Consider the following 23,166-nt stretch of genomic DNA (forward strand, 5'->3'; position numbering starts at 1 on the left):
ATTGCGTTCCAAATGAGCAACATCATGACTATAACGTCTATAAACGACAGTACAATAAGCGGTAGACGTTTTGGCGTTTCTGCAACCCGCACACAGTTAAACCGTGTGTAACTTGCACCTTGCTGTGTGCAAAGTTTATCGTGCGTTGCATACACGAAAATACGATAGGCTCGAGTCGTGTACACACAATCATTAGCAATATGAGTGGGAAGGGTAGGTTGCTAGGGTGGGTTTGGATTGAGTTCAACACTGCAGGATGCGACGTGTGTGTGCTGCTTGTGAACTTGTGAATGGGGATAAATTTATTTTTATGCTTGTGTGTACATTGTGTTGACAGATTTTTTGGACGATTTGTAGGTACGCATGGTAAGCAGCTTATTGTCACACACCTATCATTAATGTATTGAGAGTGCGAAATCTGCCGGATTAATCTTGTGAATGTCTTGTCGCTGTTTGTTTATAGTGATGGTTTTGTAGGACATATCTTCTATAGTGAACTACGATTCAAACTTCGCCAGCGACAGTAACGATTTACGGTAGACTTTCCATAAGTCATCCCCACGATAAAGTTGATTAACGCTGGACATTTTTTGTTCGCTGAGTTTTTCTTAAATATTCTAGTGAAATAATTTTCTGCTGTTTCGGATTATATTTTGCAATAGAATTCATGGGCACTAACGTACTCATAGTTTCGGATATAATGTTGCATACTAACAACTGAGCAAATGTTTTGTTATTATGCTCATAATAAAATGTTTAGAACTATCAGGCATGGCGTTTTGGGTTGGGAGAGAAGGTTCAATTAAGCAAAGTGATTAAAACATCATTATTCAGTAGTACTTCACTTTTAGAAATTTTGCGGTGAATCTAACTGAAGTAAAAGATGATGGAATAATTTTTTATCGAATATTCAAAGATTTAAGTTGAGTATGTTTGTCTGTTTGTTGGTAACTGTGTTTTTATAATCGCCTCAGCACAGGGGTTGCCGCAGTGAACCGATCGGTTACGGATTACAGTAGTCGATTGATTTCCATTATACTAGGCGCTTTTTGGAGGTAAGAAGTTTCTTCTTTATACACTGCTAAATGCTAAATGAACACGAATAAAAATAAAATTCAATTTTTCAATGCAGCTAGTATTGTGAATTCTTGACAGAGGGTCGATATTTGAGGTACAATTATTTTCAGCAATTGTGAAAAACATGCAAATAGAATCTGGCAACGATGGATGCTTGTTTTGTTTGGAATTACGACAGGGCCTGGTAGATAAAATTAAGAAGAGTAAGATACCTGTTGTCGTCTCTTCTCTTAGGTGATGATAAAAGTGAGAAGGAGAAAACTGGTGCCACGAACCTGTGTGTATGAGATTTGTACGCACACCGTGTACGTACATGGAGTTCGGTTGTGCAGGGGAACATGTGCACGTGTTTTGGTATGAAATAGCGTGTTCGAGTTCGTACACAAAATGTGGGTTCAATACGATGTTCATTTGGGAAGACTGATTGGTAGCAACCAACTCTGTTGTATTTCCCCAGTAGAAAACTTTATGACTACGTCAATTGTCACGTTTTACCTATCAGCATCAGTAGATGCTCAACTTCGCTAAAGGTTGGCCGGGTAGGAAAGCCATTGAAATCGATCACGGCTGTGTTAATGTGCCATAGTCACAGGTTTTTGCTTCTGGAATTAATCCATTAACTTTAGACGCACTGTATACTAGAAAATAAGATTCCGATCAACAGAAACAGCAATAGATTCAACATAGTTTGACTTGAACAGTTGAATGTATACAATCAAGATTCAAATAAGCAGGTTTCGAAGGGCCCTGATTACAAAGTAAAGAAAGTAACAGAATTATTGAAACTCAAAGTGGCATGGACTTCTCTCAATTGATTTCTCCTGCTTAACTTTTATTAATAAGTTTTCATCATTTGTTCGTTTATTTCTCTTTTGTTCTTTTTTCACGCTTTTCTCTGTTTTCCAGTACACTCGGCGTGAGTTTTACTTATTTAAATATTTCCATCTGTTAATGTGCACAGGCGTTGCTGCACTATTCTCATATTTAAACACCAATCTTATGTTATTGGTTGTTGTGTTGGCTTGATTTGTTAGTGTACGGTGTGGGTTATACTTCCAATCTTGTCCACTTAGCACGTTTCATTAGCCATTTACATAAACGGTTACGGTAAGCTACTAGTACCATCGATATTTGGTTTTTATTGGTTTACACAGGTTTTCGCTTGCTTTGCTTGTATGCATCATATACAACATTCAATGTTATTGGTTTTACTGGGTTGCAGCTGTTTATTGTTTATATTTTGCTGTGAACATCGTTTTTTTGTTAAAGTTTTCCCCATGGCTACGCGGTAAATACATTCACAGTTATGGAAAAGCATGCGGATAGTACTTTTCTCTCCGCATTTTAATCCCTCTTTCTATTGTTTCTGTGTAGGTATTCTTAGTGTAATTTGTTTGTTTGTTCGTCTCTTTTATGTGTTTTGACGTGTCATGTTTTCGATATATCATTCTTTTCCTTTCTTTCCTTGTTATAACAATTGATAGAAAACAGGTTAACATATATTGAATCAAACTATAGCAGTGGCTGCATATATTTAAATAATTTTAGATTTTTTTTTCTGGAAGCAATACTCTATGTACATGACCTTTTTAAAATCTCTTGGTAATATAGTTTCTGTATCACTGGATTTTTCTCTCATATGCTTGAATTCGATAAATGATATATTCTGTTTTTCTCTGTTTGGCTTAATAAATATATATTTAGTGTTTTATGGCGTCTCTTCGACATTTTATTATCTCGTTCCGCAGTGTTGCATAATAATCAATGCATAGTTTTGTTTATTTTGTTCTTCTTTTCTATAGACTCCATCAAAATAGAGATAAACGTAAGTATATAATCGCAATCATATCTAGTATTTCTACAATTTTACGAATAGTAGTTTCTGCGCTGTGTAATAAAAGTTGCTTTGATTACAGGTTGACAATGCTGTGTATTTGTTTCGTACGGTTTGCGTGTTTCGTTCATAAATGTAGCCTAAAACATCGACAACAATTAGTAGTTTGAATATGGGAAAGTATTAAGTAACACAATGCCAAAACAACGACAAAAAGCTTTGGCTGATATTTGGGTGGTAAATATTTAAACTCAAATCGTTTTATTTGTAATAATTGCGGTGCTCCGCTTTTCAACGTTTTCTCCATTCTGGTTCTGTCTGATCTGTACTGTTGTAGCTTTTGGAAGTTTTTGTTTTGTCAAATTTCAGGATTGGGTTTGAGAGCATTCCGTTGTGGGAGAAAGGTAAAGTTACAAAACAATGAGCAAATTTTGCACGAATGTATCCGACGGAGTATTCGTTGACTTTCTTTTATTGTAGTTCTAATGCACGAAGATCATCACCGAACATAGGATCGAGGATTGAGATTAGGTGTTAGATGACAAATTGAAACGGGACTAACGGATAGATTTGTTTTCTTGCTGTCTCTAACATTTCTTATATTTTTATCTTTCTTTTCCAATATGGCTGATAAATTATCAATCAGGCTCACATGTTTCATCGACTGCAGTTGACGTTACGATTTTCGCTGTCTGCGTCTCGTTCCAGGTGATGACCAGAAACTACACTCTTTAGGATACGTATATAGTACCCCTATCTCAGATAAACCTACAGATAACGGACATTTAGGTACCGAGCACTGCAATTATTGGCACAATCTACAAACTTGTCAAACAAATGGTTTTTGGAATAACCGTGCCCAGTGATTTCGAAAAACTTCGCACACTTTAAAAAAAACAATATAGCATGCTGATCAGGGCTTTAACCGGCCACTGCAAACTCAATTATCACATGGGTACTATTAAGCGCGCTGAGTTGTTTTCGTGTGATCTTTGTAAATCCGACTACGGAACTATCCAGCAGCAACACAGTTGCGATTTCACGTTTTCGACTGCCCTTGCATAGACGAAACTCGTCACTGTCCGAGTAACAATTAAGGTTTCATGGCAGTTTGTACATTTCAAGAAAAACGATTTCTAAAATTTGAGATTGAATATCTTGAAACTTGTAAATAGTAGAAACAATTCAGAGAAAACAATTGATACATCTATCTGTTTTGTATAAATCTTTCCAATATTACGAAGAAGATCGGTTGACTATATTGAAATTTGAAAGTTTTTGCTAAATATGTAAACAAAAGTCACCCTCACATGTGGCATAAGTGTGTATTGATGACAAGATTCGTATGACGTGTCATAATTGTGCGTGAAAATTTTTCTATACAAAAAAGCATCAAATATTGACATTTTTTCATATCTTCGGCTTTATTTGGTCTACAAACAATCCGTAAGAAGCATTTAAAAAGACAATGGTCAGGGAATCTAGAAAAAATGTTGGTTACAGTGTTTCCAAATATGCAATTTTTTCAGTTTAAAAGTGAAACTGCATTTTTTCGCAATACTTGTATTTTTATTTGAAAATTATTATTGTGTTCCGCAAACATTTTTATGTAGAAAGACATCGTAAACTACAACATAACTAAAGCCAATTCCAACATATAGTGATTTGTTTCTCGCTATGTCTTAGCAACCAAGCCGAATTTCAAAATTCTGAAAACGTCACTTTGTAGAGATTTTTTAGACAAGTAATGTGGCATAACTAACTCAGTATACACCAAAATGGCATTTATCGTAAGACAGCACGACGGCCACGAACTGTGTTAATCCAAGAGCTTTAGGTGTTCTCGCAGGCAATTTGAACTACTATACTACACTCTACAAAATGTTTTCAGCGAACGGATTATAACTGCTTTTATCTAGAGCACAATTGTATATGCTTTCAGTGACTGGGAATAGTCCTGCTCTCTTGATAAATTTCCACAGTATCCTATGCTTTCTAAAATGAGTTCGTTTTCGCCAGAATTCAGATGAAAAATTGAAACCGAACTGCCAGTGAATTTCATGCACACAGCTATCACTTCTGGCAGTTGGCAGAAATCTAGCAGCATTCCGGCAGTTCTCAAAATTTTCAGAATGGCTGCCAGAATTAGTCATGCAATGAGATGTATTCATTGGACAGACCATTCTCTCGCAAACAGAAGGTAAACCAATCCGTCGAACGTCTTTCGTTAATTCCATTCATTCGATGTTGGATCAATACGACAATATATTTTTGGACTTTGAATCCAGCCGAGAAAAGCCAAAGGAATAAACAAAAAAATCAGCTGATCAGAGACGGCTCAGGGGGGTGGCTTGCTCAGCTGTTTACCAACGACATGGCCTGCCATTCAATGAAACACGACGATGGAAAGTGTCCGTGTGATTTATTGCTAGTTACCCAGACATTGAGTTACCGCTCGATGCAGATAAGAATTTCTTTTTTTATTTTATCGCAAGTGACAACTAACAACAGCTGCGGCTGCAACAACCATACTGGGTTAGGAATAATAGGAATATCCTTGAGCTGAAATTTAAGGATATTCCTATTATTCCTAGCCTAGTATGGTGAAGAGCTATAGAGTTTTCTGGGAAGTTCTGAAAACCAAGTAGATTACATAGGGAAAATACAGCAGTATTTTTGCACCTGTGGATCCATCAACACTAGACGAGGTTAATAACGTTATATGTGAGCTGGAAACCGGTAAAGCTCTTGGGAAGGACGAGATCCCGGTTGAACTTCTCAAACACGGTAGTGAGCAGCTGCACCAAATAATCCACCGCATTATTCTAAGAATGATTAGCCTGCGGATGATCATAGACAAATTCCGGGAGTACAACTAGCAGACCTACCATCTGTTCATTGATTTTAAGGCGGCGTACAACTCCGTGAAAAGAAATGGCAGATTATGTTTTTTTCGGCGAAACTGATTAGATTGATACGACTGATGCGACTCTGAATGGTTCAAAATTAAGTATTCGGATTACAGTTGAGAGCTCAACCTCATTTGTGACCTTAGATGGACTGAAGCGAGGCTATGCACTTTCAAATTTGCTGTTCAATAGCGCTCATGAAGGAGCTATCAGGAGAGCTGACGTACAAAGAAACGGTCGCGGAATCATATTGTCGTATACTGAAGTAATTGGAATCGATCGTAGAGCAGTGGAAGAGGCCTTTGTGTCTTCTCAGAGGGAGACAGCGAGGATAGGCTTAATCATCAATTCAACCAAGATACCCAACAAACAACGAAAGCTGAACAAGCCTTTAATACAAGAGAATGAGCTGGACAAGAGCTGTTCAAGCAATTATTCAACTAAATTGTTTGTTGGGTAAAGTACATGGTCGCAAGTACTTCTAGTGGTGTCGGATCTGAGGTAGTGCTTGTTGGTGGCGTGTTTGAAGTGGTCGAAGAATTCGTTTATCTTCGTACACTTGTAACTTGCGGCAATGATGTTTCCAGTGAGGTAAAAAGCGTATTGCAGCTGTCAACAGGGAATCTCACGGGAAACATCGTTGTCGCAAGTCACAAGTGTACGGTCTACGTAACCAGTTTAATTCCCCTTTTACAAGACACTGATCCTCCCTGTCGCTCTTTACGGCCACCTAGTATGAACGTTGAGGGAGGCAGATAGGAGAGCATTCGGAGCGTTAACTACTCGGCGGGATGTGCGAAAATGGAGCGTGGCGCAGACGCATGAATCATGAGTTGTACCAAGTATACAAAACTGCGGATATTGTTAAACAGATAAAATACGACAGACTGCAATAGGTTGGTCATGTGATACGAATGTCGGAAGAAAGAATTGCGAAAACAATATTCGGCAGGGAGCCAGGAAGAGGAGGCCACGAACACGTTGGCTATACTCAGTGGAAGAGGACCTGCGATTCCTGAACGTGGGTGGGGGAGCTGGAAGGACACCGCCCAAGACCGACAAAGATGGAGCTCTACGATATGCCCGGCATTGCCGAGATGACGCTGTAGCCAACAAGGTACAAGGTAGGTATTTTGCAGTATCGACGACCGGTCTTTGGAATTTCTGTTCAAAAAAGGGTTGTAGACTATGGCTTTCACAAAGTCACGGAGAAAGTTTATAAACCTAAGTCGGTTTAAGGTGAAGATGTGTGGAAGCCAGGAATGCGCGCTTGTTGCTAAGCACCAGCTTGCTTGTTTACATTGCGAAAAATTGAAATTTGAAGTGAAAATATTTTCCTTCGGTCTTCGGTCGGTGACTTTCTGCACAGTGGCAGAAAATTTGAACTTTTTTTTAGTAAACGATTTAAGTTTCGCGGGTGTTTTTGCAGTGGTATAAGATTAAAGTGCATTTGAGAAAGTGAAATAAAAATGAGAAGGAGAAAAATAAGAGTGTTTTGAAAAAAACCCCTAGTGAAGAAGGGTGACATTTTCGCACAAAATAAGAACAACAGATGGCATTCCGTCAAAAACTCGGGTTGATTGTATAGGAAAATGTTCTAGCTTCCTCAGTTTCGTGGCACACCGGCAAGGATAGTTTGTTGAAAAAAGGATAGTTTGTTGAAAAAACTTACAACAGCTAGCGAGATAGTATTCCGCGAGTATTTTACGCGTTAGTATCGTGCTTGTATTCCACAGAAGGAAGTTGAAATTGATGGTGTTATCGCGGGATCAAGTCGCACTGTCTGGAATCTACTGAAGTATGCTGTTGGATTTTTTACAGGACACTTCAAGAAAATAAAGATACTCGAAGAACCGTTTGCTTTTCTTCACAATAAAAATCTACAAGAATGCACAACACTACTTCCAACAAGAGACTTTTTCATCCTATAGGGGCTTGGTGGTAGACTTATTTTTCGGACTTTATTTCACCGAAAGAGTAGCCTGTTTCTTCGCCCTGAACCATCTCAACTTCTATTCGTTGAGCTACATGCTAGACAAATTAGGAAATGCCGGGGAGAGGCTAACTGTGGAGGAAACTTTTGCCTACGAATGTTGAAAAAATGGGACGAAATACGTCAAGTTATTATGCGTAACTGTTGTAACGCTTTTCAACGACCCATGTGGCTGGTACTTGAGACAAAAGAAGAAAGATGTGATCTGGACTCTGTCTGGAACAGGAACAGTATAAAAATAAATGAACAACCTATACAGGCGTTATAATATAGATTATCACACCGGAAGCACGTGAATGTCTTCGTCAACAACCGATCATAACTCGTATCGCCCGATGCGCCATACCCGGTAATGACGAATTATTCTTAGAGTTAATTTTCAAAAGATAATTTTTTATATAACGTGCTAGTCTTAAGAGAATTTTATATAATGTTATGTAAAAAAAGTAACTCGGTGTAAAAAAGCTTCCGCAAATGCTGTGCCATTGCAGGAGACAATCCTAGTCATGATAGTCCTACGGTCTTCTTGTAGCCCAAAAAATATAAGAACTTCGTATAGAATTAGCCATATTTTGTATAGGGATTCTTCCTTCCTGGTAACCACCTCCTGTTTCATTTGTCAGTACAGTACCAATCTCCCACACACATACAAGGAATTGCTCGTCTGTGTCCGTAGTTGGCTTAGTAGCACAATTGGACCGATTTTCTCGTTTTGTATAAATATATCACCGGTCGCAAAAGATGCTTCGTTCGGGAAGTTTCATTTCCGGGTTTTGTATCAATTCTCGCTCGCTTGTGCTGTTAGGCTGAGACTCCGTCGATATTCGTAATCTCCCACTTTGTGATGTATGCCCTGCTTTTCGGTTTTTGTTTTTGCTAGGAAAAAATCTATATTTGTGTAAGTGTATAGTATACCTACTGTCCTAATTTCGCTGGACTTAATACTAATTCCGGTTCGGTCTTGGTAGTGGTCGCGGCTGATGATTGTAGCGATGAAGATGTCGTGGTGATCGTGTTGATAGCATGCGTGTGCAGATCGTACAGACCAGGACTGGTGGCCGGCGAGGAGCCTAGCATCGACGGAAACCCTGTCATCGGAGGGGGTGAGAGAAGGTTGCTGCTGCTGCTGGTGCTACTGTAATGAGTCAGTCCTGCAGTGGGTGATGGCGACAGGGGGGATACGTGAGACATGATCGCTGCCGCGCTAGGTAGATACGAAGTTGACGGCAAAGGTGATAGTGATCCGGGTATTTGCGTGTTTATGCTGGTAGCTATTACAGCTCCGAAGGCGGACGCGGACGAGGTTGATTGTGTTAATGGCGCTGCTTTCAGTGAACTGGTACCGGTGACCAGGGATGATGCTGTATTGGTGGTCATCGGCACCGTGAGGGTTGATTGTTGCTGTACTTTGGTTGGTGAGCTTACCGGCGTAGGGCCGATAATCATTAGCGAGGTTTCCATCAATAGGCCACCACCTGCAGTTCCGCTACTACCAGGAGACAACGATGACATCGATGATTCCGTTGTCACACCAGCATCTTTCGGTTTTTGCTGGTTTACCGAGGTTCGTTGCCTTCGGAGCTTGCTGTCTTTTCGCTGGTGGTGCGAATCGATGGAATGTGATTGTTCGTCTTCAACCGTAAGATCTATCACCTGAGTGTCGGACACTTTACCAGAAGGATCGTGCGGGCGGTGCTTGTGGCTGCGGGCATCATCGTCATCATCTTCCCCATCCGATATACTAACGATGTCTATCACACTGAGCGCCTCCTTGAGAGTCTCAAACTTCTTTAGCTCTAAAGGTGGCTCTGGAAAAGAAACTATCTGGTTATGTTTTCAAATTTATATAATTAAACACAAACCTTCTAATCTTTCAGGCTCCTTAATGATAGGAACAATGCGGTTGGATGAAACTTTTTGCTCGTTTTGAAGAAATAATGAGGTGGTTGCTATTTGCCGAAGTGCTTCCACGCCCTCGTACGTCTTGGTTTTCACAATCGACTTGGGGTAGATTTGTGGCTGTTTTGTCTGCAGGATGAAAATAGGTCAACTTTTATCTTGGCACAGGTGCTGGCACTCCTTACCGGTATGTGAGGTCCGCGTGCTATCGATACTCGTTTGCTGTCACCGCGTAACAGGGAAGTCCGATGATCGGCATCTATTTTAGCATTTTTCTTATTTCTCGCTTTACGACTAGATGATAAACAGTGTGACGGGCATATACAAAACAGGATACGCAATATACAACAAATTAAGCCGAGACCTGCAACAAAGATTGGAATTATTGCTTAGCGATAAAGCACTACCAACTACCAACGCACCGATTAACGATGGTCCGATTAGTCTTAGTTCAACCGTTTTGAATCCTTTCTCGCCAGTTCCGACGAATGCTATAACTAATCCAATTGCTATCGTACCTAAACCTACGTAAAGGAAGGCATTGGCGAATGAACTGGGGCCTCGCAGCACACCGAGTAAGTCTTCATCGTCCGAGGAGCCACCCAACGATGAGTCTTGTATCTGCGTGTGAGAGAGAGAAAGGGAGAGAAAAACAACAAACAAACACAATCTTGAATTGGAACTTGTTGGTTGTTAAGATAGCCGACTTATACCCGATTACGTTTGACCCATCGTCGATGGCAGGAGGCGGGTGTTTCTTGCACGCTGCATCGTCTACCGCGCTCCAACCATGCGGCACGACCTTGGGCACACTGTTGGGTGGAAAGGTATTGGGGAAAGATTGATGGAAATAATAGAAGAAAATATTAGTTGATTGCGATATCTGTGGAACAAGACTTAAATAGACACCTATTGCCAATTGTTACAAACAGTCGTTTTACCGGGGGTAACATTTACACGTTTTCACACGTACGGATACGTTACAACATCGGAAAGTTACATAATTTTGTCTTATTCAAAACATTCGACTGACACTGACGGTTACAAAGAATTCGGGTTTTTGAAGCTGCCTTAATTCTATGCATTTTCTTTTTTTTCAGTATATTGAACTATCGTTGATACTTAACAATCAATTCAGTTTTATTTGTAACTTAAACATAAACTAGCAGGAATATATTGTGTTTTAAGTAAGAATAGTAGAAGAATAAGCTTACCCATAGCAGAAGAATATTGTGCAAGAACACGGTGATTTATTTGCCAACAGATTCGGCTTTGCATTGTAAGGAAATTGGATGCACGTACTTAAATCAGGAACACTAAGATAAAACGCTAGAATAGAACAACTACTTGAAGCAATACGTACTGTTTCTTTAGTTTTCTTAATCGAATTGTTGCGTTTGGTTTACTGTCGTACTGTTGGTGTTGGGTTTGTTAGTTCAGTTAATTTATGTTTTGTTTGATTACATTCGTGTTTTCGTTTTCCATAGTTTCCGAGAAGTTCCAATCGATAATTGTTGTAGTTGAATAAATAGGTTACAACAGGTTTCAAATCTTGGGAGGACCACAACTTAAATTTTTATTATAAATGGTATGATGCGGTTGAAATTAAACAATATCCGTAAATAGTTACATGCAAATCATTCTAAAATAGGATTAGTATGTTGATGTTGGTGTATGATCTAATAGCTTAACGTTAAACTGAACAATTTAAAAAACTGAATTCTGATGCTTCCTTTCTGCAGTACATAAAAATCATATATACCCCGGAAATATCAGCACTGGAATGGGTAGGTTCAGTACTAAGTTAAGGCGTTAGTATCCCGAGCCAGAAGTAATTTGTTCGAGTTTGTTTCAAACAGGATCCAAGGCAATAGCTCCAATCTTAATGATACCAAATTCTGGTATTATGTAAGTTATAGAGTTTTGGGGGCGGTTGTTGTGACTTATCAAATTTAAAAAAAAAACCTAAAATACATTTAAACTATCAATATCGAGGTACCATTACAAACAACTCAGAAGTTGCAGCCGTGTGAGGTTTTGAACGTCAATAATTTCCGTTGTACTGATCAGAATAACTTTTTCTACGCTATGGGAACAAAATATGCAATTGAAAGATTCATGTACTTTAAACGTTTTAGTGATATATTCGACAAAACTGCCACTTTTTGGTACAGAAAAACCCGGTTTCACACGATCTGAATGTATATTTTTCGTAAGTGCTAATATTCCACGACACCCATCCCAATCATAACATTTGTACACAATAGCTACAGGCTATAAGCAGTTCATCAACCCTTTCGAACCTGACATTCTCTCGTATGCAATACGAATTAGCACTTCGTCGATGTAGTCAAGCCCTGATGATGATCCAATAGTGGGATCGAAACGTAGGCGAAGATCACACAGTAATCGATACAATCGCTTTATCGACTGAAAAGCCATATCACATCCGTATATTTCCAACAGTCGCTACGCACCTTTATAACTAAATTAGTTGCTGAATTTATGTTTCGACTTCGTCTCATTAGAATCCGATACTAAGTTAGTGATAGAATTATTTGTGTTTCTGAGCAAACCATTAGTCCTGCTTCATGTCTTGCAAGAAAAGAAGTTCTGATTAAGCTGATGAGAATTAATGACATCGAAACTTGGTTAGGCTTAGCAATCCAATGCAACATGTACTATTCTATATTTCTTCTGAGATGGAGAAAAGTTTTTAAGCTAAAACTATTTTTTCTCCATCAAGGAGAAAATTATTTAAAACCATCTTCGCGCGTGAAGAGTATAACAGAAAATGCCATTTATAAATTAATTATGTAATTTGCGTTTCGACTTCGTCTCATCAGATCTGACACCAACTTATTAACAGAACTAAACTTCGACTTATGGAGCTAGTGTCAATCCGGCGCTAGCTTAGTCCTGTCACTAAGTTAGTGTCGGATTCTGATGATACGGAGTCGAAACACAAATTCCATAACTAATTTATAAATGGCATTTTCTATGATTGGTGACTGTGCGCAACCATACACAAGTTAATCAAACTTTGGGTATGAATTTTGTTCGCGAACATTATAGGCAGGAGCATAGAATGGTGCAGGAATCATCATGAACACTAGGAGGTTATGTTCGCTATAAATTTTCAAATGTATATATGTCGAAACGCTTAGTCCTTTCTACTAGAACGGAAACCGGAAACTTTAAAGTTCGGAATAAAGAACGCCGTGACTAAATTTATTCCAAACGTAAGCAATAGGACCGGTCCTTTGCGCTATCACTCGAGTAGTGATTTTTATATTCGAATGGTACACAGTTCTGGGTAGAGAGACAAATCTGAAAGAAAGTGAGCGCAAAGGACTATAACTAGGGTTGTTTAAACCTTTATTTCCACATTCGGCCGTCCTGGAAAGCATCCGGCTCGGATGTTAATTACATAACAACACTGGGTTTTTCTACTGCTATTGATTCACAAAAATTATTTTCACAATCGGAGAAACCATTTTCATCGTCGTTTGGTACAAACCGCTTCATATGCTCTGCACATGCCGAAGTCTTGTTCGGACCCTTGTGCGTCCCGACCTTTTCAACATCGTATCGTTCGTTTCGCTTTTTCTTGGTGACTTGGAATGGTCCCAAAAATTTCGCAGCGATCTTCAAATGGCTGCCTAATTGGGTTCGACCGATGGCTACCAAGTCACCTACGTCATCTTCTGCTGGTTCTCTTCTATACTCGCACGAGCTTGAACCCTGGACTTCTCTATGGAATTCTTGAACAGCTAACCCCAGGGCCGTCGAGACCCGCGTCAGGCCTCAAGGCTTGTATTAATGCCGGGCCCTTTGAAACCTAAGCCCTCTAGTTCAGTATGAGTTAGTACCTCTTCAGCCATGGGAAACTCGTGAGTCCTTGGTTTCTATTAGTCTCCGGTTGACTCATATTGCCACATCCATAGAAAGCGTTCCAGATAGGAGAATTTCGACAGATTCTTATTCCGTGGTATCCAAATCGGGTAAAACTACCATAGCTTCGAGTTTTTCAATTTTCAGGTACTCAGGAATCATGAATCAGTTGCATTTAGTTCAAATAGCATGTTCCCCATGTGTTTTAGTTTTTAGGGATTTGCATCAAGCCGGCGCTAATCCATTCCGACAAAAAGTTAGTGTCGGTTTCTGATGAGGCGAAGCCGAAACGCAAACATGTAACAAGTAAGGATTTGTGCCCTTCAAGTGCAAAGACTGGTTTTACCAAAAAAAATTTCGCCCTTGTGCGAAATTTGGTGTTTACCCAATTTTCCTCCTTAGGGTGAAATATAGCATAGTGATGTTCCTTATGTTGATCGGAGATTTGTGCCTTGCCATGGATCGTATTTTCATGATTTCCCTGATGGGAAGGATCGAGGAAGTGGTAAAGTTAGGAGTAATATAATATACCCAAGAGACCACGAAGCATTATTTAATGGCTTTAGAAATGTTCTATATTCGCATACAAAACCTATTCCTTAGTTCTATGGAGATCATTAAAGCACACTTAATGACGGGAAAGGCGAAATAGTGTGCCAGGATAGAGCTAGTTCAGAAGCACCTTAATGGCTGTCAGCAATGTTAACATAGAGCTGTGTTTTTGAAAAATAACTCTTCCCTTCTTTATCGACGCAGCAAAAGAAAAAAATAACTTTCGATAGCGTACACAGAAAAAAATATTTTGTGATTTTAAATTTATTTTCATGCACATATTTGGAGTATGAATATAACTCTAAAATTAAGTTCCAGTACAAATACACTCAACTTGTCGTGCTTTTTTCAGCGATATTTATTGTAATTTGACACGTTGATTGGAAATTACAGTTTCATTAAACGGCAAACCAATGCTCTTGAATGTATTTTAATCCCATATTGCTGTAAAATAAATGACATGTAATATTACACAAACGAAAGTGTAAAATCATATGCTTTCTGATGCTCTCATTAAGTGCATCGTATTCAACTTAATTTTCAATCAAATTTTTGATTCAAGCTTTTTATGTTTACATTCGTATTGATTTACATGTCGTTTAATTTTCATTATTTTTTGGTGTGTACCCACCCTTCCTATCTTCTTTTGTTTGACATGCCGACTGTTTAAATTGATGTTTTAGTGCCTATAGAAATGGGATGGGAAAATACTTGTTTTAGTTCAATGTCTACCTAGATGTTCGGTTTAAATTATGCAAACGGCTATTGTGGATTATATTTGCAATTGTATTTTTCCGAAAAATCGTGCAGAATTTACATTTTGATTTTAAGTTTATTGCATCATCATTTATTACATGAAGGTTTACGAGATTAGGTGACTATTGGAACGCATATGTATATTTGTTATTGTTCGGTGTCTCAAAGTACTATAAGCTGATTCTATATTAGCACTTAGAGTTTTCTATAAAAGCTTCATAGCATTTATCTTCAAAATCTTTTTTGCACGATGTCTATGTTCTGTATGTTGATATAGTGCTAGATTTAATGCTTTACATTTTAGGTGCATTGAAGCATTAACAATACTTGTATACGGATAGTTAGCAATGGAAATGCTATCTTATAGCTTATCTAGAGTTTGAAATTAGTGCTTACGGTTACCTGGGAAACGACGCAAAACAATTAAAACAGAGCATTCTGCACCCCCGGAAGGATGCTGAACGATCTGCAGGTGCTACAATAGCAGGAATAATCACGCCCAGTATCTCCATGCCAACAACCGGCACCACCAGTAAAGAAGCGAACGTAGAAGAGGACGGATGCGTTTGTGTGGGCGCTCGCATTTCTGTTTGACGTTCTATTGTTTTCTTCGAAAATACTTTAAATTGGCTTCTCAATATTTTGTAGTGTATTCCGTCGATTCAAACTAAAAAACTCGTTTTAACCCTTTATAAGGCAGTGGCAACTGTATTGCCACCTTTTCGTTTAGTTCAAAACGCAGAAATATGAAGTAAGAAGAGTTCCAATCTTATGAAATCTACTTGTTAGGAGTCTGGTAACTCTTCTTATTACTTTTTATTGAGATACAGTGAAAAGTGTCAGATTGGTGAAAAGTTTTTCGAAAAAATACGGCGATTTCCTTTTGGACAATAAAATTAGCTCGATTTTGAAAAAAAATCCGAAAATTTGGTTCATGAGTGGTAAAAATTACGAAGAAAAAAAAATAAAATTAATAAATGAACGTCTGAAATCTGTGGTCTCATTTTTCAATTTATCCTCAAAATCAAGGGGTTATTTACTGTTGGTCAGGTAAAAATTAGTAACCCACCTAAATTTCTTTTTGAATTTCTGATTCAGCTCGATATGTCTTTATATTTACACCAATCTCGTTGGAAAACAACAAACATTACAAAGACTAGCATTTTCTAACGGGCGGTAGCAGTAAATTTTCAAAACAGTTTTTATTACGAAATAAATGTAAATATATTCTAAACTAAGTGAGAGAACCGTGTTTCTATTAATATAACATTCATTAATAGTCCCAAACTCTGGGCCTTATAAAGGGTTAAAACTTGTGTACAAAGTAGACAACTCCCTTAAGAACTTTTTTTTACAAATATCAACTATCAAATAAAGTTTCCATTTTTTGACAGGCTCATCATATAACAATTTAATAAGGCGAATGATTGCAAAGAAATTACTATTGCTATTTTTATTGCTCTTCTACGAATAGCGGACGTGTTCGCCCATCTTCCGGGTAAAATCACGGGCCCCCAAATACGACCTGGGCCCCAGGGCAATTGCCCTGGCTGCCTCCCCCTCTCATCGGGCCTGGCTAACCCCACTCTTCCTCGACAAATTCAGCTGACCTGACGTCTTCCAGGGAACAAATCTTGGTGCCGAACAACAGCTCGAAAGGAGTTTGCCCAATACTCCGCTACATGGTGTTATTGAGAAACCGTTGCAAGTCTCCTACATGTTTGTACCAGTTTTCTGGGCGATCTATAGGCAATTTCGCTAAAGCAGGAACAACAACACAATGAACCCACTTCACCTGGTCGTTACCGCGAGGAATACCTGTTGTCACCAAAACATGTTCTATCTGTTCCGCCACACAGTAGTCGTGAAAAGATGACGCGAAAGCTTCCTCGGTCGGAAATAATACTTCTTGGATTGCCGAAAACATTCTTCTGCACGTCGAGCTTCTTGAGCGCCTCGCCGGACGTAGCTGATTTCATAGGGTGAATCCATACGAACTTACTTTTTGCGAAGTCTGGGAGGGAGGAGGTGTTAGACATAACGCTTTGCTCTGATAGAATTTCGCATGAGCTGGAAAATTGGCAGGCTCCAAATGAAATTGAACCGTCTCTATCCGCTCATAAATATATATAACATATCGTAATCCTAAATCTACAAACTGGGACCTCTTTTTGGAAAACTTGGCGACTAAATTTCAAGGATATTTTCCAACAATTAGTCAACTAGAAGACGTCGTGAATACGACAAACTCATTCATAGTAGCATCCTACGAAGAAACTTGTCCACTTCGTACTTTTAAAACGATTAGGGGAACCCCGTGGTGGAGGGCTGAGCTTGAAAGAATGAAGAATGATATGAGAAGAGCTTGGAACCGGCGTCAGCGTGGTGATTCCAGGGCTTTCAGGTCAGCTCATAGTGCATATAAGAAATGTTTTAGATCTGCAGTCCAAAAAATCTCCGGCCACTGTAAACTCAATTATCACATGGCAACTATTCAGCGCGTTGAGTCTTTTTCATGTGATCTTTGTGAATCCGACTACGGAACCTCATATCATCTGATATGCAACTGTCCAGCGGTAGCGCAATTGCGATTTCGAGTTTTCGGCCGTCCTTACATAGACGATACCATGTTTGTACGACTGAAACTCAGACACATACTAAAGTTTCTTATCCAATGGGGTAAAGAGCTTTAGGCTCACTCGCAGGCGAGCTGAAGTACTTGTGAGATTAACTTATGGGACTACTGCATCTTTTATTCGAAATTAAGTTTGTAAAAATCAGTCAAGAATTCGCTGGGAAGTAGGTGTGATATTAGTTTAGGAACTTGGTGAGTTTGGTGAGTATGTGGTCAAAGCCACTTTGATTGATCATTGGTAATCTAGTCCCGCAAATCAAAGTAATGTTGCACCCATTTTAATATGTATTACATTATTCGGACGTTATGGTGTTACCAGTTTATATGGGAATGTTCTATGTGACCCCACTCTTCTACCCGTAATTCCGGATTCAGAAGTCGGATCAACTAAAAATTCAATAGTAGCTTATGAGAGTGTTATACGTAACGATGTAACAATGCCGAGGAAAACGGAGCCAAGGAATTGCCGGCGTCACACGTTTTGGTGGAACGAAAGGTTCAGCATCCTTCGTGCTGCCAAAAGCCAGAAGACAAGTACAGAGAGCAAAATCTGAGGCAGTCCTAGAAGAGTATAAGGGGACATTCCAGGCGGCTAGGGTCGCTTCAAAACGCGAGATAGTGCTGTGCAGAGAAGTAGATGCTAACCCCTGGGGCAACGTTTACCGTGTCGTTATGGGCCGGATTAAGGGTCCAACGACACCAGCTGAAATGTGCGCGGACAAACTGAAAATTATCGTGGAGCGTCTTTTCCCGAAGCACGATTTAACCGCATGGCCGCCTACACCGTACGTTGATGCAGACAGTGGTAATACTGGTGACAATCGAGTCTCCACCGACGAGCCTTAGAGTGGCAAAAGCTCTGAAAGCCAAGAAAGCTCCCGGACGTGTCCAGGATAGTTCTACAGAAATGTCGGGACGAAGGCTACTTCCCCGATAGATCCAGAAGCTGGTGTTGCTACCAAAATCAGGGAAGCCACTAGAAAATCCAGCATCGTATCGGCCTATATACCTGCTGGATACTCTTGGTAAAGTTCTGGAAAAGGGCTTTTAACTTTCAAACATTTCGGTTCAAACATTTATATTTCAGTTTACTCTCGCAAAGCTAAAAAGGAAGAATAATGGACAACGTTAAGGTTGGACAGAGAATGCGCAAAAATCCCAAACGAAAAAAGCAGTTTTTTTCCACACTGTGTGTTAGATCTTCATAAAAATCAATCAGCTTATGTAGAATGTTGATACAGTACTGCTGATTGATCTGAAGATCTAACACACGGTGTGGAAAAAGACTGCTTTTTTCGTTTGCGATTTTTGCGCATTCTCTGTCCAACCTTAATAGTTAAATAATATGCGACTGTGTCTATATTCAGTGCACGGATAACTACAATACAGGTGTTAAATTTATAAAATATCCAATATTCTGATTCGTTATTGGTATCCGGCAAACAACCATCTCCGTGGTGTTTCATCATGTTCATATCACAAAGCCTCTCACTACTTTAGTAAACATAATTTCTATTTCTAGGGCCTCTCAATTCCATTGCGCCCGGAAGCTCCGTATGGTCTGAATTCGTCTCTGGTTTTGTTTTCTTGTTGAACACGGATACCATGCTAAACCACAAAATGCCAGTTTATAATAGAATGAACGAAACACCGAGCGCACGAGGCTACAGAGCGGTGGCTGTTACTTGTGTAGCAACGATCATGTTAGGGATGCTAGCAGGTTCCTCCGAGCGGTCGGTTATTGTTGCTAATTTTCTCGGCGGGGCAAAAAGCTTACTAACTTTTTAGTGCCAATTGTCTTCCTCCGGCCAAGAGATTCAAACACAGTGGGTGTTCTAAATAGACCTGTTGAACAAGTTATCTCTTAATTAACCAGATAATTTCTCTTTTGTTCTCCAGTGATTAAAGGCGGAATATTAACGGAGGGTCGTTTCTCGTTGGATATTTATTAATTGAATGATTGTACTAAAGGCTTTGGTTATCGGTGATCGGTCTCTTGCGAGTCGTAACTAAAATTAACTAGAAGAATTTCATTATTTCTCAATTGATAAACATCCGTGTTAAATTGCACAATCATAAAAAATCTGTTTCTCTATAACGATAGTATAAACCATTCGGCTTAACCACAAGCCAACAAACTTAAAACTCAATTAGAACCACATTTAGATAACACTTGAATGGGGTCATAAAGCCGGCAAATCAGCCATGCCCAAGGAAGCATATGTAGACGTGCGAACAACCGGATTCAGGATCACGATTGCCACGTTCACTTTCTTCAGGGGGCATAAAATGCCACACACCATCCCTAATGACGGCTTGGTTCACCAGCCAGCCAAACAAACCGCAAGATAACGAGGGAAGGCAAAACACGCGCAATAAACTTCACATTTCCCCTAACTTTTATCTCGGTTCGTAGTTGGTGTACTGAAATGTTGCTTAAGAATCATAAAATTCAGCAACAGAAGCAGCAGCCACAGCCCAACGAACAGTGTGTACATAATAATACGCTTTTCCCATCACATCTTTACGGTTGTTAAGTCCGTCTGATGGAAAGGGGCTTGAGATTGTCTTCCTATCCTGCCAACCAACTGGAAGATGCCGACTGACAAGATGACATTGTGCCACTCTGCTTATCCCATCCCAGATGATTTTAAATATGTGTTTCCGGAACCGCGAATGTATGAAGGACAGAGGAAGAACCTCCGGGAAATTCCTGGGTAGGAATATAACCCAGTGGCTGTAAAATGCTGACTTTCCGCTGATGCTGAGTTTATTCGTGATGATAGCAATCATAACCGACGACAGGGAAGGCACTGATAATGATGATGACTGTGAAGTAATGGTGTACGATATTAAAGTAAACGTGGGAAATCTTGTCGAAATGAGGTGAATCAAGCGGGTGAGGTAATGTTCAATTTAAAGCAGCATTTAATTTCACTCCTTATTTTAGAGTACATATTTGACAGTCTACATATCCAAAACAAAAATCTCTTACATTGAATGTCTAATCATTTTTTGCAAAAGTCTTGAATTTTCTCGAGTCATAGAACCTAACATTTTTACAATTATACTTTTTATCCACCTCTGGCCAACATCACATTCGAGTCTTTATGTGGTACATATCGTAAAGCACAGCAATTTTATATTTATGATTTGTAGCGCTCTCCCAGTAGCAATTGGAAAGGGGCCGGCATTCAGGCGTACGATTGTGGAAAATTCCTAGTACGGAAAGTGGTTCTTACCGGGTCAGTTCTGGGCGTATGCATAGTTAAACTATATCAGAAGCAGTTTCTACGTTTTCGATATTTTAAGCGCGATCATTTAAAACATTTTAAACACCGGAAGCAGTCAGCTCACACGAAAAAAAAACTCCGATGTCAAGAGCTGTGCACTATCATCTCACTATCATTGTGGTTGGCTCTGTCTGGCGGGCGTACGGTACCATTCACCCGAACGCAAGGCAAAGAGCTTGCGAACTGCTGGTTGATAACGAAGAGGAGGTCGTTAGAATAAATTTTAATGAATAGATTTTCCCCGTCAGAAACGGAAGCAAAACCTCACATATCAGATATTGTTAGTGTAAAGTGAGTTGTATCTGGCTTTGGCACTTTCCATATTGTGATTATGTTGGGTGATTCCAGTTGCAGAGCAGAGGTGGCTCTAATGGGGTTGAAAGTTTTATCAACTTTTTGAAAGAAAAAACAATTTACCCATCTGGTTTGGTTTACGCTGGGTGAGTCAAGAATTCTAAATTCAGTAATGAGCCATTTTTATCGATCAGCCGTTTACATTTTGGTTGACAATGTAGAGAAGTTGAAAAAAGCGATATGACTATTTTATTTTCATTTTTGTACCACAGTACCGGACATAAAAAGCACCAAACCTGCAATTACAGTTTTTGTAAATAATTAAAATATTTCAATATTTCAATATTTGTTGTGGCTATTTTTTCTGAAAGATAATAGCACCAATGACATGGGGAAACATCAGCAAACATTTGGTTAATCTATTTTAGCGTTTATCTGACACACTTCACTCCTACGGTTGCTGCTAACTGTTGATCATAAAGTAGTTCAAAGTGTGCTGATAGCCATAAACAAGACACTAAGCGAAAGGGATTGCAAAAGCGTTACAGTGGGTCACTAGATGCGGAAACTGCAAACGAACGATGAAGCTGGAACTGCTAAGAGCAGCGTAGAACTTTGCTCGCGAACTTTCGTTACATGGCAATGTTTTTATTAAAACAATTTTTTATTGGCGAAGCGCATTTAAGGTGCGCTCATACTAGGAATTTCATCTAATTTAAGAATAGTTTTATTAAAAGCACGAATATAAAAAATCTCTTGTCGGATATCTAATAGTTTGAGCTTGTACGACCAACCCGGGTTGCAACTCCGTTGTTGACCTGGACTAGCTGAAATTGCACAGAAAATGAATAGATGACAATGCCTGGGAGTAGTTTGGGTCCCCTCTCATTGCTCTATCCCGGGCAATGAAAAGGCCGACTCATTAGCAAAGGAGGGCGCATTAAATGGTGACATATACGAAAGACCAATCTGCTTCAACGAATTTTTTTAGTATTTGTCATCAGAAGACACTCAACAGCTGGCAAACCTCGTGGAGCAATGGTGAACTTGGACGATGGCTACATTCCATTATCCCAAAGGTATCAACGAAGCCTTGGTTCAGGGGGATGGATGTGGGTCGGGATTTTATTCGTGTAATGTCCCGACTTATGTCCTTATGACTATGATCCCATTTTAATAAGTTTCCGGCACTGTCCATCAATATCAACAATAAATATTGTTGATATGACAAATTATAAAAACAATTAAGAACACTACTTTAAATTCATTGTATAAAGTGTTTACTTAGATTGTCCAATTATTTTGCACAAAACACCATGCACCCCCATACCAGTAACAAAACTTTAATATCGCATTAAACCCGTTTGCGCACCTAGGCGCATAACAAGGCCTTGATATTCGAAAAGTAGAGGTAATTTCCCATAGAATGTATAATATGTGAATGTACCAAATTGTTTCGCCTGATTGTAAAGAATACATTAGTGAAAACAGTATTTTTGATCTGACCACCTCAAACATAATTAAACAAAAAAGTTAGTTCCCAGCAAACTTAGTGCATATATTATAATCACAAACCAAGTTCTTTCGTTTCTCTATAAAACTAGTTGTGAGAAAATCGGACCAAAATCAAAAGAGCAACATACATTTGAACTGAGCATAGAAAATGTTGTTTCGGGAATAAAAATTATTAAAAAAAATCCGGCTACGTTTAAACTGGTGTTAAAAATTGTTTTCTTATCTAATGATAATAAAATTTTGAATATATATTATTCAATACATGAGAAATTTAGGGAAAATATGAAATATCGATATTTCAAACATAACTTTTTGAGGTTTTGCCCGGCCTCCAGCCACTGTGGGCGTCTGCAAATTTTACAAAATTCTATCAAACTTAAAAAAATGCCAAGTGAATTTCATGAAACTCGCAATTAATTTAAGCGAAGTATTTCGAGAAAAGCTTACAAACGACGTGACGAATATTAAAAAGCCTCTTCAAGCTTTAGGTACGACATGTCCAAAATCTTACTAAC

General features: G+C 39.1%; 1 protein-coding gene across 3 annotated transcripts in view; it reads right to left on the reverse strand.

The window, feature by feature from the left end:
- Positions 1-7,155: 7,155 nt before the first annotated feature.
- Positions 7,156-23,166, reverse strand: part of LOC131681359 (uncharacterized) — an 833,365-nt gene continuing 817,354 nt past the window's right edge. For all 3 annotated transcript variants that reach the window (XM_058962114.1, XM_058962115.1, XM_058962116.1), the window contains 5 exons: positions 10,426-10,524; positions 10,135-10,333; positions 9,898-10,076; positions 9,676-9,841; positions 7,156-9,621 (listed from right to left, as the gene is read on the reverse strand). In XM_058962114.1, the coding sequence (XP_058818097.1) occupies positions 8,729-9,621; positions 9,676-9,841; positions 9,898-10,076; positions 10,135-10,333; positions 10,426-10,524 (1,536 nt within the window). In that variant the 3' untranslated portion in view covers positions 7,156-8,728. The remainder of the gene's footprint in view (positions 9,622-9,675; positions 9,842-9,897; positions 10,077-10,134; positions 10,334-10,425; positions 10,525-23,166) is intronic.

Source organism: Topomyia yanbarensis, chromosome 2 (genome assembly GCF_030247195.1).
Source record: "Topomyia yanbarensis strain Yona2022 chromosome 2, ASM3024719v1, whole genome shotgun sequence".
NCBI classification, from domain to species: domain Eukaryota; kingdom Metazoa; phylum Arthropoda; class Insecta; order Diptera; family Culicidae; genus Topomyia; species Topomyia yanbarensis.